At 44.6% G+C, this 15,344-nt stretch overlaps 1 protein-coding gene across 1 annotated transcript in view; it reads right to left on the bottom strand.

Annotated features, from left to right (window-relative positions):
• Window positions 1-4,238: 4,238 nt before the first annotated feature.
• The window catches only part of LOC126998062 (F-box/LRR-repeat protein 7-like), a 50,236-nt gene continuing 39,130 nt past the window's right edge, over window positions 4,239-15,344 (bottom strand). The window contains exons 8-9 of the mRNA XM_050859440.1: window positions 10,882-10,985; window positions 4,239-4,392 (exon numbers count right to left, since the gene is read on the bottom strand). Coding sequence (XP_050715397.1) covers window positions 4,239-4,392; window positions 10,882-10,985 — 258 coding nt within the window. The remainder of the gene's footprint in view (window positions 4,393-10,881; window positions 10,986-15,344) is intronic.

The raw sequence follows: 15,344 nt of genomic DNA, 5'->3' as shown, positions 1-15,344 counted from the left end.
ACACTCAGCCATAGACTTCACAATCTCTTGACGGGAAACTGGGGCGGGCCGGTCGCAGGGCGATTTTAAAAAATTTAAAATTTAAATATTTTCAAAACCAAAGCAGCTAGCGACCTGAAACTAAAACAGGCACCTCCCTTAGGCATATATGAGTCTCCATGAGCAGCGGTATCAAAAAATTCAAAGTCGTTCCCTAATAAAATCCCGATTAATTGTTTTTTATATAAGTATAACAAAACTTAAAAAGGCTATAAAATCCTCAGATTTTACGCTAGATGCACAAACATCACCAAATGCAGAGATAATCACTTATATTTTCAGAATCAATAGCAATATTTAGCATATCTTATAAGTTTTTGCCCGAAATAGCTACTTATTTTTTTATTTAGTGCAATTTTTACGTAAGTTTTAACATCTAATAAATCACTTAATTTTCACATTAGAAACTTAATACTTGAGGAAAGCATGCAGAAACATCTTAATTTTACTCAACAAAAGCAAAATATTCATTTTTCTATATACAATCACAACTTATTTTGGTTGAATTCCGATGTCACTACAGGAAATCCCCGATATACGAAAGCTCGATGTACGAAAATTCGGATATACGAAAGTGAAAAATATAGGACAATTTTCGGTTCACGAAAGACATGCTTCGCATATACGAAAATCTGACAGTTTCGCCCACTGTTTCGTACCCGATGTCTATATCGGTCGCCGCTGCATCAACAGCCTCACGACACTTCGCAGTGATTAGGCAGCAAGTGTCCATGTCCAGTCCCTCCACTTCAACGCTCATCACTTAGCGTTGCCAGTTTATGAACCCTTGCTTGACTCGAATCCAAACACATCCCAGCCAGCGTGAGGAAACGTGAGGGTGATGGAGGTTGGGGGCTTGAGGTGCGGTGGTGTACTGTTTGGCACGTGTTTCGAACAGAGTCGAAACTGGCCTTTCACAGCTTGGGAAGTAAACATTGGCAATGTTAAGTGATGAGTTGTAGTGACGAGTTAGAGGGGATTGTCCTAACATATGTAATGCATTTCTATAACAGTAAAGGAACAGGAAATGGTAATTGTTTTTAATTATTTATGAGCCTTGCGTTTCATTGTATTGTGAGTAGTAAATTGCTTTTAAGCATAGTTATATTTAACTTTTTTTTTTTTTTTTTTTTTTTGCTGGCGCTGGTCCCAAACCCCCCTATTTATTAACAATCCTATGGGGGAAATGGCTTCGATATACGAAAAATCGATAAACGAAAGGTTTTTTCAGTCCCTAACCCTTTCGTATATAGGGGATTTCCTGTATTGCCGCAGCACGTCTTGCCGGCTATCTGGCCCTCGTCCCTGAACAATCACTTTAGCCTTTTGGCCTATGACTTGTGGGCCCCGGTCAGTTTCCTGGACTTGTACACGTCCCTGTTCCTCGCCGTCTCCTTCCTGCCCTCCTCGATACTGCTCCCCTTCCTGCCGGTCGGCTGCTTCAAGGCCTTGTTCTTCCTCGCTTCTGAGGTCACGTCCTTGGAGAAATTAGCACCGAAACAGTTGAAGAGGGACCTGCTGATGTGCGGCAAGATGGTGTTGGCCAGGTTGTGCCCCTCCTGGCACCTGTACCCCTGCAAGGTCGGGTCTGAGGCCGCTAGGAACTCCAGGAGGTGCCTGAACCCGTCCCTGTGGCGCATGGCAAGGGAGAGGAACCTCAACCTGCGCTCGTTCTTGTCCTCCCTGCACATCAGGGAGTCCCACAGCGACATCCCGAAGGACGCCATGTGGGCCATTGGGAGAGATGGCCGCTTCAGGACCGCCCGGCCCGTCTCCAGCTCTCCCTGTCGACCAGCTCGACCAGGGCGTCGAACATCACAGAGGGCGGTCGCCCTCTCGAGCTCCACGGTAATCTTCATCTCCTCCTGCTGGGCAGCTCCTGCTTGCAGCACTCGGCCACAGAGGAGTTGGCCTGACCTTCCTGGCCAGGTAGCGGCGTAGTTGCCGACCGCGCGAGGAGCAACTCGTCCGTCGGCGGGTCCGGCTGGTCGTCAGCCAGCTCCCTGGCAAGCTGGGCCAAGATCACCTCGTCGTCCTCCTTCTCCTCTGCCTTGGCCCGGTCCAGGTCGGCCTGCACGTCCCCGGGAAGAACCCGACGAGCTTCAGCAAATGCAGGCGCTGGGCCAACCTGTTGCTCACCATGAAGTTCTGCACGCCGTCCAGTAGTTGGCGCCGCACATGGTGCGCGCTTGCCGAAAGAGTGCTCAGTCGGGTCAGAGTTGGCCTTCCCCATGCACACATACTCGACCCGTGGGACGTAGTGAACAGCCCCTCACTACCACACTGCACTGAACACACCACTGCACTGCACACAACACTGAGTCACTGCACTGATGGCGTGTACGGCTCCTCCACAGTTTACTCCACGGGTCGTGGCGTCCTCATATCTTGTGTCTCCTCCGTCACTTCCACTCGATCCACTGCCTTCTGTGTCTTCTTGTATCGTCCTCTGGATCCTTGCATTTGTGGGGAAGGGTACAGAGACGATGAATAACTGTAGGTCCTTTACTTGGAGAGTAAACAGAGGCAGGACAGGGATAATCCTTTACAGAGGGGAAGTGCCCAGCTGACTGCGTGCCTAAGGCGAGTTAGGCGACGCGGGAACTGAGCTGAGTTGCCATGTAGGCACTAACTAAACGTACATTTCTTGTTTCCTAATACGTAAAACTGTGGACCTCACTATCCTACAGTTATCATTCATTTTACGTAAAGATTTCAACCTAAAGTTACGCAAATTTGCCATTTTTTACACAACGTTTTCAAAGTGCACGCATGGTGCTATTTTATATAAGTTACCTTGAATCCTCGACCAAATCACTCTAGAGACACTCCTGCCTGCTTGTATGCACTAAAAACTTGAAGATTTCGTCCTGTTTCCACTTAAATTCGGAGTAAGAACGCAGAGTGTGTTTGAGTTGTCGCAGTGAAAGTCGCCATAACAATCGGCCCCTTACGCGAAGCCAGCGCGCCAAGACTGAAGAGATTTCCCGTCAACTAGTTGTGAAGTCTATGACTCAGCTTTCTCCATTCTTAACCCTTATAGCACGGGTGTCAACAACAGTCAACAGCTGGTGCCTGGGCTCAAACCATGGGTGTCAACAACAGTCAACAGCTGGTGCCTGGGCTCAAACCATGGGTGTCAACAACAGTCAACAGCTGGTGCCTGGGCTCAAACCATGGGTGTCAACAACAGTCAACAGCTGGTGCCTGGGCTCAAACCATGGGTGTCAACAACAGTCAACAGCTGGTGCCTGGGCTCAAACCATGGGTGTCAACAATAGTCGACAAGGCATTTATGAAATTTCCATGCCATCAAATTTAATTTGTTTGTGTTGAAGTAGAGTAAGGATGTCGTTTTCTTTCAAACAATGCCCAACCATGCTCCCTTGACTAATTATTGGTCAGTGTACGCCTTGCGCTAGCTTTGAGATGTCCGCTAGACATCCACCTCTTCTCACCATCCAGTGAAGTTCATCCACAAGATGGGGAGCCAAACATTTATAGAAAAGTGGTAGACTACAATGAGCGGCAGAGGTTCCCTCGTGAGGATGAGTATGCTTTGAAAATACAGTGTTTCCCTGCTTTAGCTTTCTTGCCAGCACAGGACGTAGTGGCTCGTGTTGAATAGCTTGTGGATGATGATTATTTGCCTCAAGAACTTATTGATTACTTTGCTGTAAATTACATTGGTTCAGAGAGAGGTCGTGGTCAGAACCGCAGGAGAACAGCTCCCAAGTTCAAAACTGCTGACTAGAATGTGCATAACAGAGACCTTCAAAATAAACTTTGCACCAACAACAACCTGGAGGGCTTCCACAATGCCCCCTCAGAGTTCTGTAATGCAAACCTGCCCTAACCTTTGGCTTCTTATCAAAGGACTGAAAAAGGAAGAAGTTCTTGCAAATAGGAAAAGGATCAAGTTTGAACAGTCTGGATCAGTCTGTAAGCCAACAACTGTCACTAAGAACATCAAAAGTCTTATTAAAAAATATGATCTGAATGAAAAGCTACATTGCCTTCGTGCTGTGGCTCATAACTTTAAGTTATTTAAGATATTCTAGTACATACACTTGGCAACCAAAAAAGGGAATGAATCACCCTGGGGGATGCATCCTCCAGGGGTGAATAACCTGTAACCTAACACAGTGTTGCAGTCAACATGTAGCCTCATTAGTTACCATGCTGCCATTATGCAAAGCTCAGGATCTCACCCAAAATCTGCATGTTTCACTAACCTTGAGTTTCTTGAAATTGGACAAGGCATCGGTGAAATCACTCTCAGGCATGACCAAAGCCAGCTTGGCAAGGTTGTGGCAAGTCTTCCCTAAGTATTCCAAGTCCTCTTTAGACATTCTGAAAGTGGAATATGCTTGCATTACTACTACATATAGACATTTCTGAAGTATTCCAGATTGTAAGTATACCTAGATTGCAAGAACTGTGGCAAAAGAACTTGATGGCAAAAACTATGGGAATGCTCATGCCATGCAGATCAATGCAGTGAACAGTCTGGGTACCACTTAATGCTGTGCCAGGCTGTACACTGTGAGTGGGGTGTGGTGTGGTGTGGTGTGTCTAGGAGCCGTATTACAAGTCAAACCTGAGAAGTTTTGGGTCCCTATGAAGGTCGGTTTTGGGTCCGTATTATAAGTCCAATCCGAGAAGTTTTGGGTCCCTACGAAGGTCGGTTTTGGGTCCATAATATAAGTCCAATCTGAGAAGTTTTGGGTCCCTACAGAGTTATTCATCCTGAACTCTGTAGGGACCTGAAACTTCTCGGATTGGACTTGTAGCATGGCCCCTAAACCAACCTTTGCAGGGACCCAAAACTTCTCGGCTTTGACTTGAAATACAGCCCTATATCATATGATCAGAGAACTAGCCCTTAACCTGGTAGCAGCGACGGGCCAAATTTGTGGTTGTACCGTGTAGCAGCGACGGGCCAAATTTGCGCCATGATATAAACCCCCCAAAATAGATGATACATAATCTAATCACAAATGCTTTGATATATATTATGAAATGGTTTGTGTGAGGGGTGATTTTTTCTCATTTTTCTCACTTAGAGGGATCGTTAAGAAACATGATCCCCGCTGCTACCTGGTTAACCCGTCTGCTGTGATTGGCATGGATTTTGTCTTCACTGGTAGCATGGTGACATGTACTCCCAAGTCACCTCCCTCAGCACCACACAGCCCCATCACCTCCTCAATGTTTATCGCTGACCCATTCTCCCGCCTCTCCCTCCACGCCCCTCTCCTCAGTTTTGTCCTCTTCCTCTTCCTCCTCCACCTCCTCCCTCTCCTCTTCTCCTCCCTCCCCATCTTTCCACTGCCTCTCTCTTCTCTCGCTCGTTATCCTCCCCCAACACCCCCTCTCCCTCTCCCTCCCCTTCCCCCTCCTGTTCTTCCTCTTCCACTTTAACCACGCTGCCGCCACTCTCGCTCTCACTGTCCTCTCCACTCCTGCCTCACAGTCCAGGACATCTCCCAAATAACAGAAATGTTCTACCTCATCCAGCTTTCCTCCATTCACCTCTAGTTCATCCCTCTCAGTTTCTTGTCCTTGCTGTCTCCTTACACAAGCTGGGCATGTAAAATTCTTCACTCCTCTTACATTTCTGAGGCCTGAGCATCCAAGGTGGCACCACTGCCTGCAACATGTGCACAAGACAGAATTTACACCTACTCCCTTCCCACACCATCCACATGGATACTTTCCTGATTTCATCTTTTCTCTTGCTTCTTTCCAGTCACCATGTACTTTGTTTTTTCCATATTAATTTTCAAACCTCTCTCCTCCATTCCTTCCTTCCATTTATTAAACTTTTCTTTCACTTCTTCTGCTGTCTCTGCATTTACTACCAAGTCATCTGCATACAGCAGCTCCCATGGTGCCTCTCCTCTTGCTTCCTTTGTTGCCTCCTCCATTACTTATAAACAGGAGTGGGCTAAGGGCAGATCCCTGGTGAACCCACACTCCAATTTCGAACTCATCTGATGTTCCCACCACTGTTTTCATTCTTGATCTTGTACCTTCATATAGTCCCATCACCAATTCAACCAATCTTTCTGGTACTCTTTGCCTTCTCAATGCCCATCTTATAATTTCCCTTGGTACTCTGTCAAATGCCTTCTCTAGATCTACAAAAACATGATACAATCTCCTCCTCTTCTCCATAAACCTTTCCTGAAGCCCTCTCATAGTATATATTGCTTCAGCTGTTCATCTCCAGGGCAAAAGCCAAACTGACATTTATCATTTCTTATTATCCTTCTCAGTCTCTTCTCCAGGACTTTTTCATATACCTTCCTGCCATGCTCCAGTAACCTTATCCCCCTATAGCTGCCACATTTCAAAGCATCTCCTTACCCTCAAGATGACCCTAAATAATATATTTTTTGGGAAATGTTTCAGTTATCATACAGTCAAGCCTCAGTTTCCGAATTAAATTTGTCCAGCAATTTTGCTCGCACACCAAAACACTTGTAAACCAAAACAAATTTCCCAATTGAAATTAATGTAAATCCCATTAATGCGTCCCGTATCTCAAAAAAATATTTAAAAAAAATCATTTTACATGTTATTTTTTACATAATTAAAGTAACTTTACTAACAAATAGCAACGATAAATAATATGAAACACAAATCAATGTGTTACAGTTGTTACGGAGACTCCTGCAACCACTAGCTACACTTGAGGTGTAGGCTTCACCCCGCGATTTAGCAGTCGCAGCTCCCATATTCTCGAGGCACTGGAACTAAGTTCGACCACCAACGTGAAGCTAACTCGACGTATTGTCCGAGATAGAGGGTGAGCAGGAGTCAGTCATGTCCAGGAGGGCATACAAGCCGCTGGCACCCAAATCCTGTTGCGAGTATAGTATCCACCGTTCCTGTTTTCTTCTTTGCAGCACCGTCCCTTTTAATCTTTCCATCCGTGATGCAGACGTCGGCATCACAGTAAGGAAAGGGTCAAGAGGAAATGGAAGAGGATTAATACTCTTCTAAACCTCTCAATCCTCCTCTAAATTCCTCTTAATCCTCTTCCATTTCCTCTTAAGAGGAAATTTCCCTCCTAAGAGGAAATGAAAGAGGATTAAGAGGTTTAACCCCTAAAGGGCCGGCCTGGGTGGTCATCTACAACATCCACAGGACCGGCACCTCAGCACCAAACACCGAAAATAGCCTATATTCACACACTTGATTCTGCTGAACTACAATGCAATAACAAATTACTTTGTCGTCATAGTCATCATCAACTCTTCTTCTTTTTAATTATTGCATGAAAACGTTTCTATGTGCTGTGGTTTTGGAGAAATATTGAGTTGAAGAGGAGAGACTTTTGGAGTTAGCGAGGCTCTTGCCCGCTCTGCGTTCGTTTCGCTTGTGTGGCCTTGACTAGTGCGTAATGAAAACGGATGCCCCCATGCTCTAATTCTTATATATAGTCAATACTCTAAGCTTTCTCTATGTAACACAGTCTTGTGATGTGTGGTTTGGGAGTCATTGTAGCATACTCTTCTCATTCTCGTGTTGCTCTGCTGGGCTCGGCAGGGTCTGGCAGGAAATCGGACGCGTCAGAATCCGTGTCAGTACGCCTGTCCATCGTGAGAGCGGGCAAGATTCTGAAGCAGTAGCCTAAACATATCTCTGGCAGTGTTGCCAACGAATGGTCATCGAAAATTACCGAAAAGTAAATAAATTTAGCGCGAAAAAAGCAAAGCGGCTATAACCGCCCCCGGCCCTTCCGTGGAAAAGCGGCTATAGCCGCCTCCGGCTCTTTAGGGGTTAAAAGAGGACTAACGGTGATGCCATCGGACGCTGACATCAGCGTCACCAGAGTGAAGGGGTTAACCATCTCTCTGGGGGACATTGTTAAAGCACAAAGAACTCACACTGTAGTGCTGAAAACATGACACAAGTGCAAAGATGCTATTTATACAAGTTTACAATGTGGACTGAGACTAGAGCCGTCATCTGGTGGTCCACAATTACCCAAGGCAGAGCAAGAATTAACACCAAATCTTGCAATTCTTGCGTTTCTTGTTCTGGTGCATCAGATTTTATAGAATTTCCCCAAATTTTTGGCAAGAATTGGGGGTTCTGTGCAAGCTGCGGCGGGGCTGGATACAGCTGCTGTCTTGCTGGCCGCACCTCCATAGGCCTATGGCGATGACCATTTCCTGAGCCTTCTATGGGTAACCCTGCCAGGTGGGGGTGGATATAGAGTTCACGAGGTTACTGTTGTGTTACTGTTGCACCACCAGGGGTGTGGAGTTGGAGTCGGAGTTGGTGGAGTTGGCTACTTTTGGCCAGAGTCGGTGGAGTCAGCTACTTTTGGCCAGAGTCGGTGGAGTCAGCTACTTTTGGCCAGAGTCGATGGAGTCAGCTACTTTTGGCCAGAGTCGGTGGAGTAGGCTACTTTTGGCCAGAGTCGGTGGAGTCAGCTACTTTTGGCCAGAGTCGGTGGAGTCAGCTACTTTTGGCCAGAGTCGGTGGAGTCAGCTACTTTTGGCCAGAGTCGGTGGAGTAGGCTACTTTTGGCCAGAGTCGGTGGAGTCAGCTACTTTTGGCCAGAGTCGGTGGAGTCGGCTACTTTTGGCCAGAGTCGGTGGAGTCAGCTACTTTTGGCCAGAGTCGGTGGAGTCGGCTACTTTTGGCCAGTGTCGGTGGAGTAGGCTACTTTTGCCAGAGTGTGGAGTAGGCTACTTTGGCCAGAGTCGGTGGAGTCAGCTACTTTGGCCAGAGTCGGTGGAGTCAGCTACTTTTGGCCAGAGTCGGTGAGTCAGCTACTTTAACAGAGTCGGTGGAGTAAACTACTTTTGGCAGAGAGTCATGACTACTTTTGGCCAGAGTCGGTGGAGTAGGCTACTTTTGGCCAGAGTCGGTGGAGTAGGCTACTTTTGGCCAGAGTCGGTGGAGTTGGCTACTTTTGGCCAGAGTCGGTGGAGTCAGCTACTTTTGGCCAGAGTCGGTGGAGGTGGCGACTTTTGGCCAGAGTCGGTGGAGTAGGCTACTTTGGCCAGAGTCGGTGGAGTCAGCTACTTTTGGCCAGAGTCGGTGTCGGTGGAGTCAACTACTTTGGCCAGAGTCGGTGGAGTCAGCTACTTTTGGCCAGAGTCGGTGGAGTCAACTACTTTTAACAGAGTCGGTGAGTCGCTACTTTGGCCAGAGTCGGTGGAGGTAGCTACTTTTGGCCAGAGTCGGTGGAGTTAGCTACTTTGGCCAGAGTCGGTGGAGTAGGCTACTTTGGCCAGAGTCGGTGGAGTAGGCTACTTTGGGCCAGAGTCGGTGGAGTCGGCTACTTTTGGCCAGAGTCGGTGGAGTCGGCTACTTTTGGCCAGAGTCGGTGGAGTCAGCTACTTTTGGCCAGAGTCGGTGGAGTCGGCTACTTTTGGCCAGAGTCGGTGGAGTCAGCTACTTTTGGCCAGAGTCGGTGGAGTCAGCTACTTTTGGCCAGAGTCGGTGGAGTAGGCTACTTTTGGCCAGAGTCGGTGGAGTAGGCTACTTTTGGCCAGAGTCGGTGGAGTAGGCTACGTTGGCCAGAGTCGGTGGAGTCAGCTACTTTTGGCCAGAGTCGGTCGCTACTTTTTGGCCAGAGTCGGTGGAGTCGCTACTTTTGGCCAGAGTCGGTGGAGTCAGCTACTTTGGCCAGAGTCGGTGAGTCGGCTACTTTGGGCCAGAGTCGGTGGAGTCAGCTACTTTTGGCCAGAGTCGGTGGAGTCAGCTACTTTTGGCCAGAGTCGGTGGAGTAGGCTACTTTTGGCCAGAGTCGGTGGAGTAGGCTACTTTTGGCCAGAGTAAGAAGAAAAAAAAAGGAACAAACAGGATGCTCATGTACCAAGTCACCGCTCATAAACCAAGGCATTTTTTTGTTGAATTATTTTGCTCTCAAATCAAAACACTCATAAACTAAGGCACTCGTAAACGGAGGTTTGGCTGTAAATGCCAAGCTGTCACAGAAAACTGCGGAAGCATCAAAGCAAACTATACTATCCTTAACTCAAAAAAATATTTGTTTCTGTAGGAGACATCCCTGAGTGGTGGGGACCAGGGGGTTGCAAGTCAGCAGATCCTGCCAAGAGGGACTTGGGATGGACATGGCAGCTGCATGGATGCCTGCTCGGGAGGACCGCCGGGGGTGTGGAGACGTGTGAGTGAGGCTGGCATGCCGTGTGCTCCTCATTAGTTAGTTCCATCACTTGGACCAAGATGTTGTGAAGAAGCAAATTACTTACTTCACTGAACAGACCAACATCAAAACATGCAGAAGTATTATTGCAACCACATAAAAAGACACATATTGATATTAGAAAGAATACAAAGAATAGCAACAAAAATAGTAACAGACTGAAAAATTTCCCTTATGAAGGCAGATTGTGGGAAATGAATTTGACAACTTTGTATGAAAGAGTAAGAGGAAATCTAATTACCATGTATAAATTACTGAATGGTCTTCAAGAGACTAATAAGACAGGATCTGCTGATAATAAGAGAGCAAGGAAGAAGACAAGTGAGAGGACACACTGTGAAGATGATGAAAGGAAGGCGCTCAAATAATGTCAAGAAATTCAGTTTTCCGTAACGACGGTCGGTGAGTGGAATGGTTCAGGGAAAGACGTAATGACAAAAAGTGTCAAAGAATTTATGGAGAGACTGGCTGGAGAATTATGGATATGGAGACGGGACCATATGAGTGTAGCTCAGACCCTGTGTACCACAACTAGGTAAATACAACTAGGTAAACACACACACACACACACACACACACACACACACACATCTTAGGATTCCACAACAAGTAAATATTTGTGAACAGTGAGTTGATGAAAAACTTACCTGCAATGTGTGTCCAGAACTTCAATGTTTGGACATTTATCTGCAATCAGTACTATTTTCCTATTAATGACGCACTCGTCTACATCCCCCATGAAGTACAGTTCCTGCAAGACAGAAATGACAGAATTAAAAGTGTTGGTGCATCAGTGTGACATCTATATACCCTAGACCAGTGGTTCCCAACCTTTTCAAAGCCACGGACCAGTCGAGCAAGTGAAAAAAAATTCTGCGGACCAGTGCCATAGGCATATACTGATATTTATATAGTCCAAATACATATTTTATTTTTTAGTAATTTAAAATTCAATGGGACGATACCATGTAATGTAATGTTTCACATTATACAAAGTAAAGTGATTATAAAGGCTAAATTATTCCAATGGACGCCATGAGGGAAAAATACTACACTAACTACAGCACTTAGTACTGCAGCAGACATGGAGAAGACTAGCTGTCATGGTGATAGTCATGTACCTATTGCAAGGTATATCTATACACCAAAACATACTCTCTCATATTTTACAAATAAAACTAGAAATCCGATCTCCCTCTCGTTAGCTTTAGCTCCTCTCCTCTTTCTTTCCTCTATCTTTCTTCTTTTCTCTCATTCTCTCTCTTCTCTCCCTTTTTGTTTTTTTCTTCCTCGTCTGTCCGGCGGGTGTTACACCAAACTTTAAACATTTCATTCAATTTTTATTTCATTATAACTACTTATTTGAAGAAAATGCTTTGACAGATTATTATTTCCTTAAATCATGAACTAAATAAAAAGTCACTAGTAAAGCAATTTGGTGGACCAGCAAATCACGCGCCACGGACCAGCACAGGTCTGCGGACCATAGGCTGGGAACCACTGCACTAGAACACTTACACTGTGGCTGAATAATGGAAAACTTTCGAAGGGTAAAATACGACCCTTTTGGGAAAAATGAAAATAAAATCACAAGCAAAATTAATTCAATCTAGAAAAATATGATACATATACCGAATGTGCTGGTGTTAACCCCTTTCACACCGGGACGTACACATGTAGTACATCTTTTTTGCTTCAGTAAACCATACCAGGACGTACGGGTGTACATCTTTTTATTAGTGCTGAAATGAAAGCGGTATGGAGGCACTGGGTGGTGTTTATGGACAGGCTTTGTGTGCTGGGGATGGCTGAAGCTCCGCCCACAATCCTGAGACCCAATCAGAGTCCCAGATGCCAATGATGCAGGGCAACGTCATGGTACTGAAGCCCACTCACAGCGCTACACCCCTCAGTTTACCTCAGACATCCATACAAGCAGGATTACAGTGTTTTTATGCTCCCTACCCCCAGCCATATTTGATTCAGTTACGTGATGGACTTTTTCGCATGTTACAGCGACGTCGAGTGGTGAGCTTTTTGAGTCGGGGTCAGAGTATCTGCCAGGTAGCTCTGATGAGGAACAGAGAGACAAAAGTTAAGTGAATGGCGATAGTGACGTTCAAGACGACAGTGATGACGAGTTATTGGATGACACTGAACCTTTTGTTGATCAAGGGTGGCGGTTCATTTCCGACCCATTCGCTGTTGTGTAAAAAGGGAAGAGTGGTATGGGGGAGTGGAGCGCTGGAAAGCGGAGCAGTGCCAAAGGGGTTAAAGACAAACCGGTGTCGAAGACACACTTCATTTTCAAGTGATATATTTTGAAAACAATATCCTGATCTACAGTACCCTCTTGAGTTTCGCGCTTGCTTCATTCCGAAGGTATGGCACTAAACTCGAGGATTGCGAAACTCGAGGTATTGAAATCCATGTGAAAGCGCTTATTGGTTCCAACCCGTGGAAAATAATGACTTTTTCCAACTTTACTCCCTTGTTATCATAGGTTTTTCGACTTTACTCCCTTGTTATCATAGGTTTTTCGACTTTACTCCCTTGTTATCATAGGTTTTTCGACTTTACTCCCTTGTTATCATAGGTTTTTCGACTTTACTCCCTTGTTATCATAGGTTTTTCGACTTTACTCCCTTGTTATCATAGGTTTTTCGACTTTACTCCCTTGTTATCATAGGTTTTTCGACTTTACTCCCTTGTTATCATAGGTTTTTCGACTTTACTCCCTTGTTATCATAGGTTTTTCGACTTTACTCCCTTGTTATCATCAGTTTTTCGACTTTACTCCCTTGTTATCATAGGTTTTTCGACTTTACTCCCTTGTTATCATAAGTTTTTCGACTTTACTCCCTTGTTATCATAAGTTTTTCGACTTTACTCCCTTGTTATCATCAGTTTTTCGACTTTACTCCCTTGTTATCATAAGTTTTTCGACTTTACTCCCTTGTTATCATAAGTTTTTAGACTTTACTCCTTGTTATCATCAGTTTTCGACTTTACTCCTTGTTATCATAAGTTTTTGACTTTACTCCTTGTTATCATCAGTTTATCGACTTTACTCCCTTGTTATCATAAGTTTTTTGACTTTACTCCCTTGTTATCATAAGTTTTTCGACTTTACTCCCTTGTTATCATAAGTTTTTCGACTTTACTCCCTTGTTATCATAAGTTTTTCGACTTTACTCCCTTGTTATCATAAGTTTTTCGACTTTACTCCCTTGTTATCATAAGTTTTTCGACTTTACTCCCTTGTTATCATAAGTTTTTCGACTTTACTCCCTTGTTATCATCAGTTTTTCGACTTTACTCCCTTGTTATCATAAGTTTTCCGACTTTACTCCCTTGTTATCATAAGTTTTTCGACTTTACTCCCTTGTTACTTGTTTACTCTTATTATGATAGGCTCACTTGCAAAGTATCAAAATTTGCTGATGACACAAAAATTGCTAGTAAAGTAACTGCGACACTCGACGAAGAAGCTTTACAATCAGATCTAGATCGACTTGCACGTTGGGCCAATCAATGGCAAATGAAATTTAACGTTGACAAATGTAAAGTGTTGCACATCAGAAAAAATAACAATCGCGTTCGGTACGTAATGAATGGCCAACAACTTTCTGCAGTAAGTAAAGAAAAGGATCTTGGAATCACTATATCAAGCGATTTAAAGCCCGGTCAGCATTGTTCAGAGGTAGTTAAAACCGCAAACAAATTGGTTGGCTTCATCGGACGAGTCTTTAATAATAAATCGGAAAAAGTAATATTAAAACTGTATAATTAGTTGGTTTGACCCCGTCAAGAGTACTGTGTACAGTTTTGGTCTCCCTAATACAGAAAAGACATAGAAAAGTTGAAATGGGTTCAACGAAGAGTAACAAAGATGATTCCTAGGTTGAGAAACTTATCATATGAACAAAGGCTTAAAGAAGTAAACTTATTCAGCCAATCAAAATGAAGAATGCAAGGCGATCTAATAGAAGTGTTTAAAATGTTTAAGGGATTCAGTGATATTAATGCGGAAGATTACTTTACAATTGATCGATCAAATAGAACAAGAAGAAATCACAATTTGAAGATAAGTGGTAAAAGATTCTCATCGCACGAAGCTAAACACTTCTTCAATCGAGTTGTTAATGTTTGGAAGTCTCTACCCTGTGATGTCGTTGATAGTACAACAGTTACGGCCTTCAAGAATAGATTAGACAAGTGTTTTGAATCCAACCAGCAACTAAGATATTACTCATTGTCGTAATAACGTTAAGTTCTTTCGAATACTGGTGTCCTTGTCCGCTTTTATCGCCCGCTTAGTGGTAGCAGTAATGGTAGTTCTTTCCTCTTTCCTACATAATTTCCATGCAGTTTTTCTATGCTGCATGATTCTTTTTCTTTCCTGCCAGCTTTGGCTGGAGGGATGGGGGGGTGGGGAGGAGCCTTCGCCTTTGCTGTCCTTCATCTTCCACCTTTGATTAGATAGTTAGTGTAGCTTGTCACAAACAGCCTCGTAAGGACCAGCAGGTCTGCTGTTGTTTGTTCTTCCTTTGTATTCCTTTGTTATCTCAAAATACGTACTTTGTTAATAGGCAGAAAATGGGAAGTAGGAACTGATTGTTTTTAAGCCGCAGTTGAAGGCGGCTGCCTTACAATTGGCTGGCAGTTCTGAATACACGCTTGTGATCCACGTGGTGTCGTCTGCTAAAGTAAGGGTGGTCGCTTGCAGTCACCCGTGGCCGTGGGACAGTTGAACAAACCTGTAGCTTTTGGTAGTTTTGTGTGTGTTATGAAATAATCTGCTAACTCTTTCTGTTATATATCATCAAATCACTAACATCATGATTGACTTGTCAATGCCTATTGAAGGTAAACTGCCGCCGCAATCGCAAAATAGCTCGCAGAGAGGTTCAACTTGCTTACTGCTTCCATATTTTCCTCACCGCTCACAAAGACCACAAGCAGACTGACTAGAACAAAACCAGGCAAATTAATACATTTAATGCTGTGTATTCCCACAGCGCGCATGTGTGGTGGACAGCAAAATGACTAATTTCAGCGGGGAGATATTTCTCGCTACACCGGCCAGTGTATAGTGGACCTTCTTCTT

The sequence above is a fragment of the Eriocheir sinensis genome, chromosome 2 (genome assembly GCF_024679095.1).
Source record: "Eriocheir sinensis breed Jianghai 21 chromosome 2, ASM2467909v1, whole genome shotgun sequence".
Taxonomy (NCBI): Eukaryota; Metazoa; Arthropoda; class Malacostraca; order Decapoda; family Varunidae; genus Eriocheir; species Eriocheir sinensis.
The sequence above is the reverse complement of the archived record's forward strand: the minus strand, read 5'-3'. Positions and strand labels throughout refer to the sequence as shown.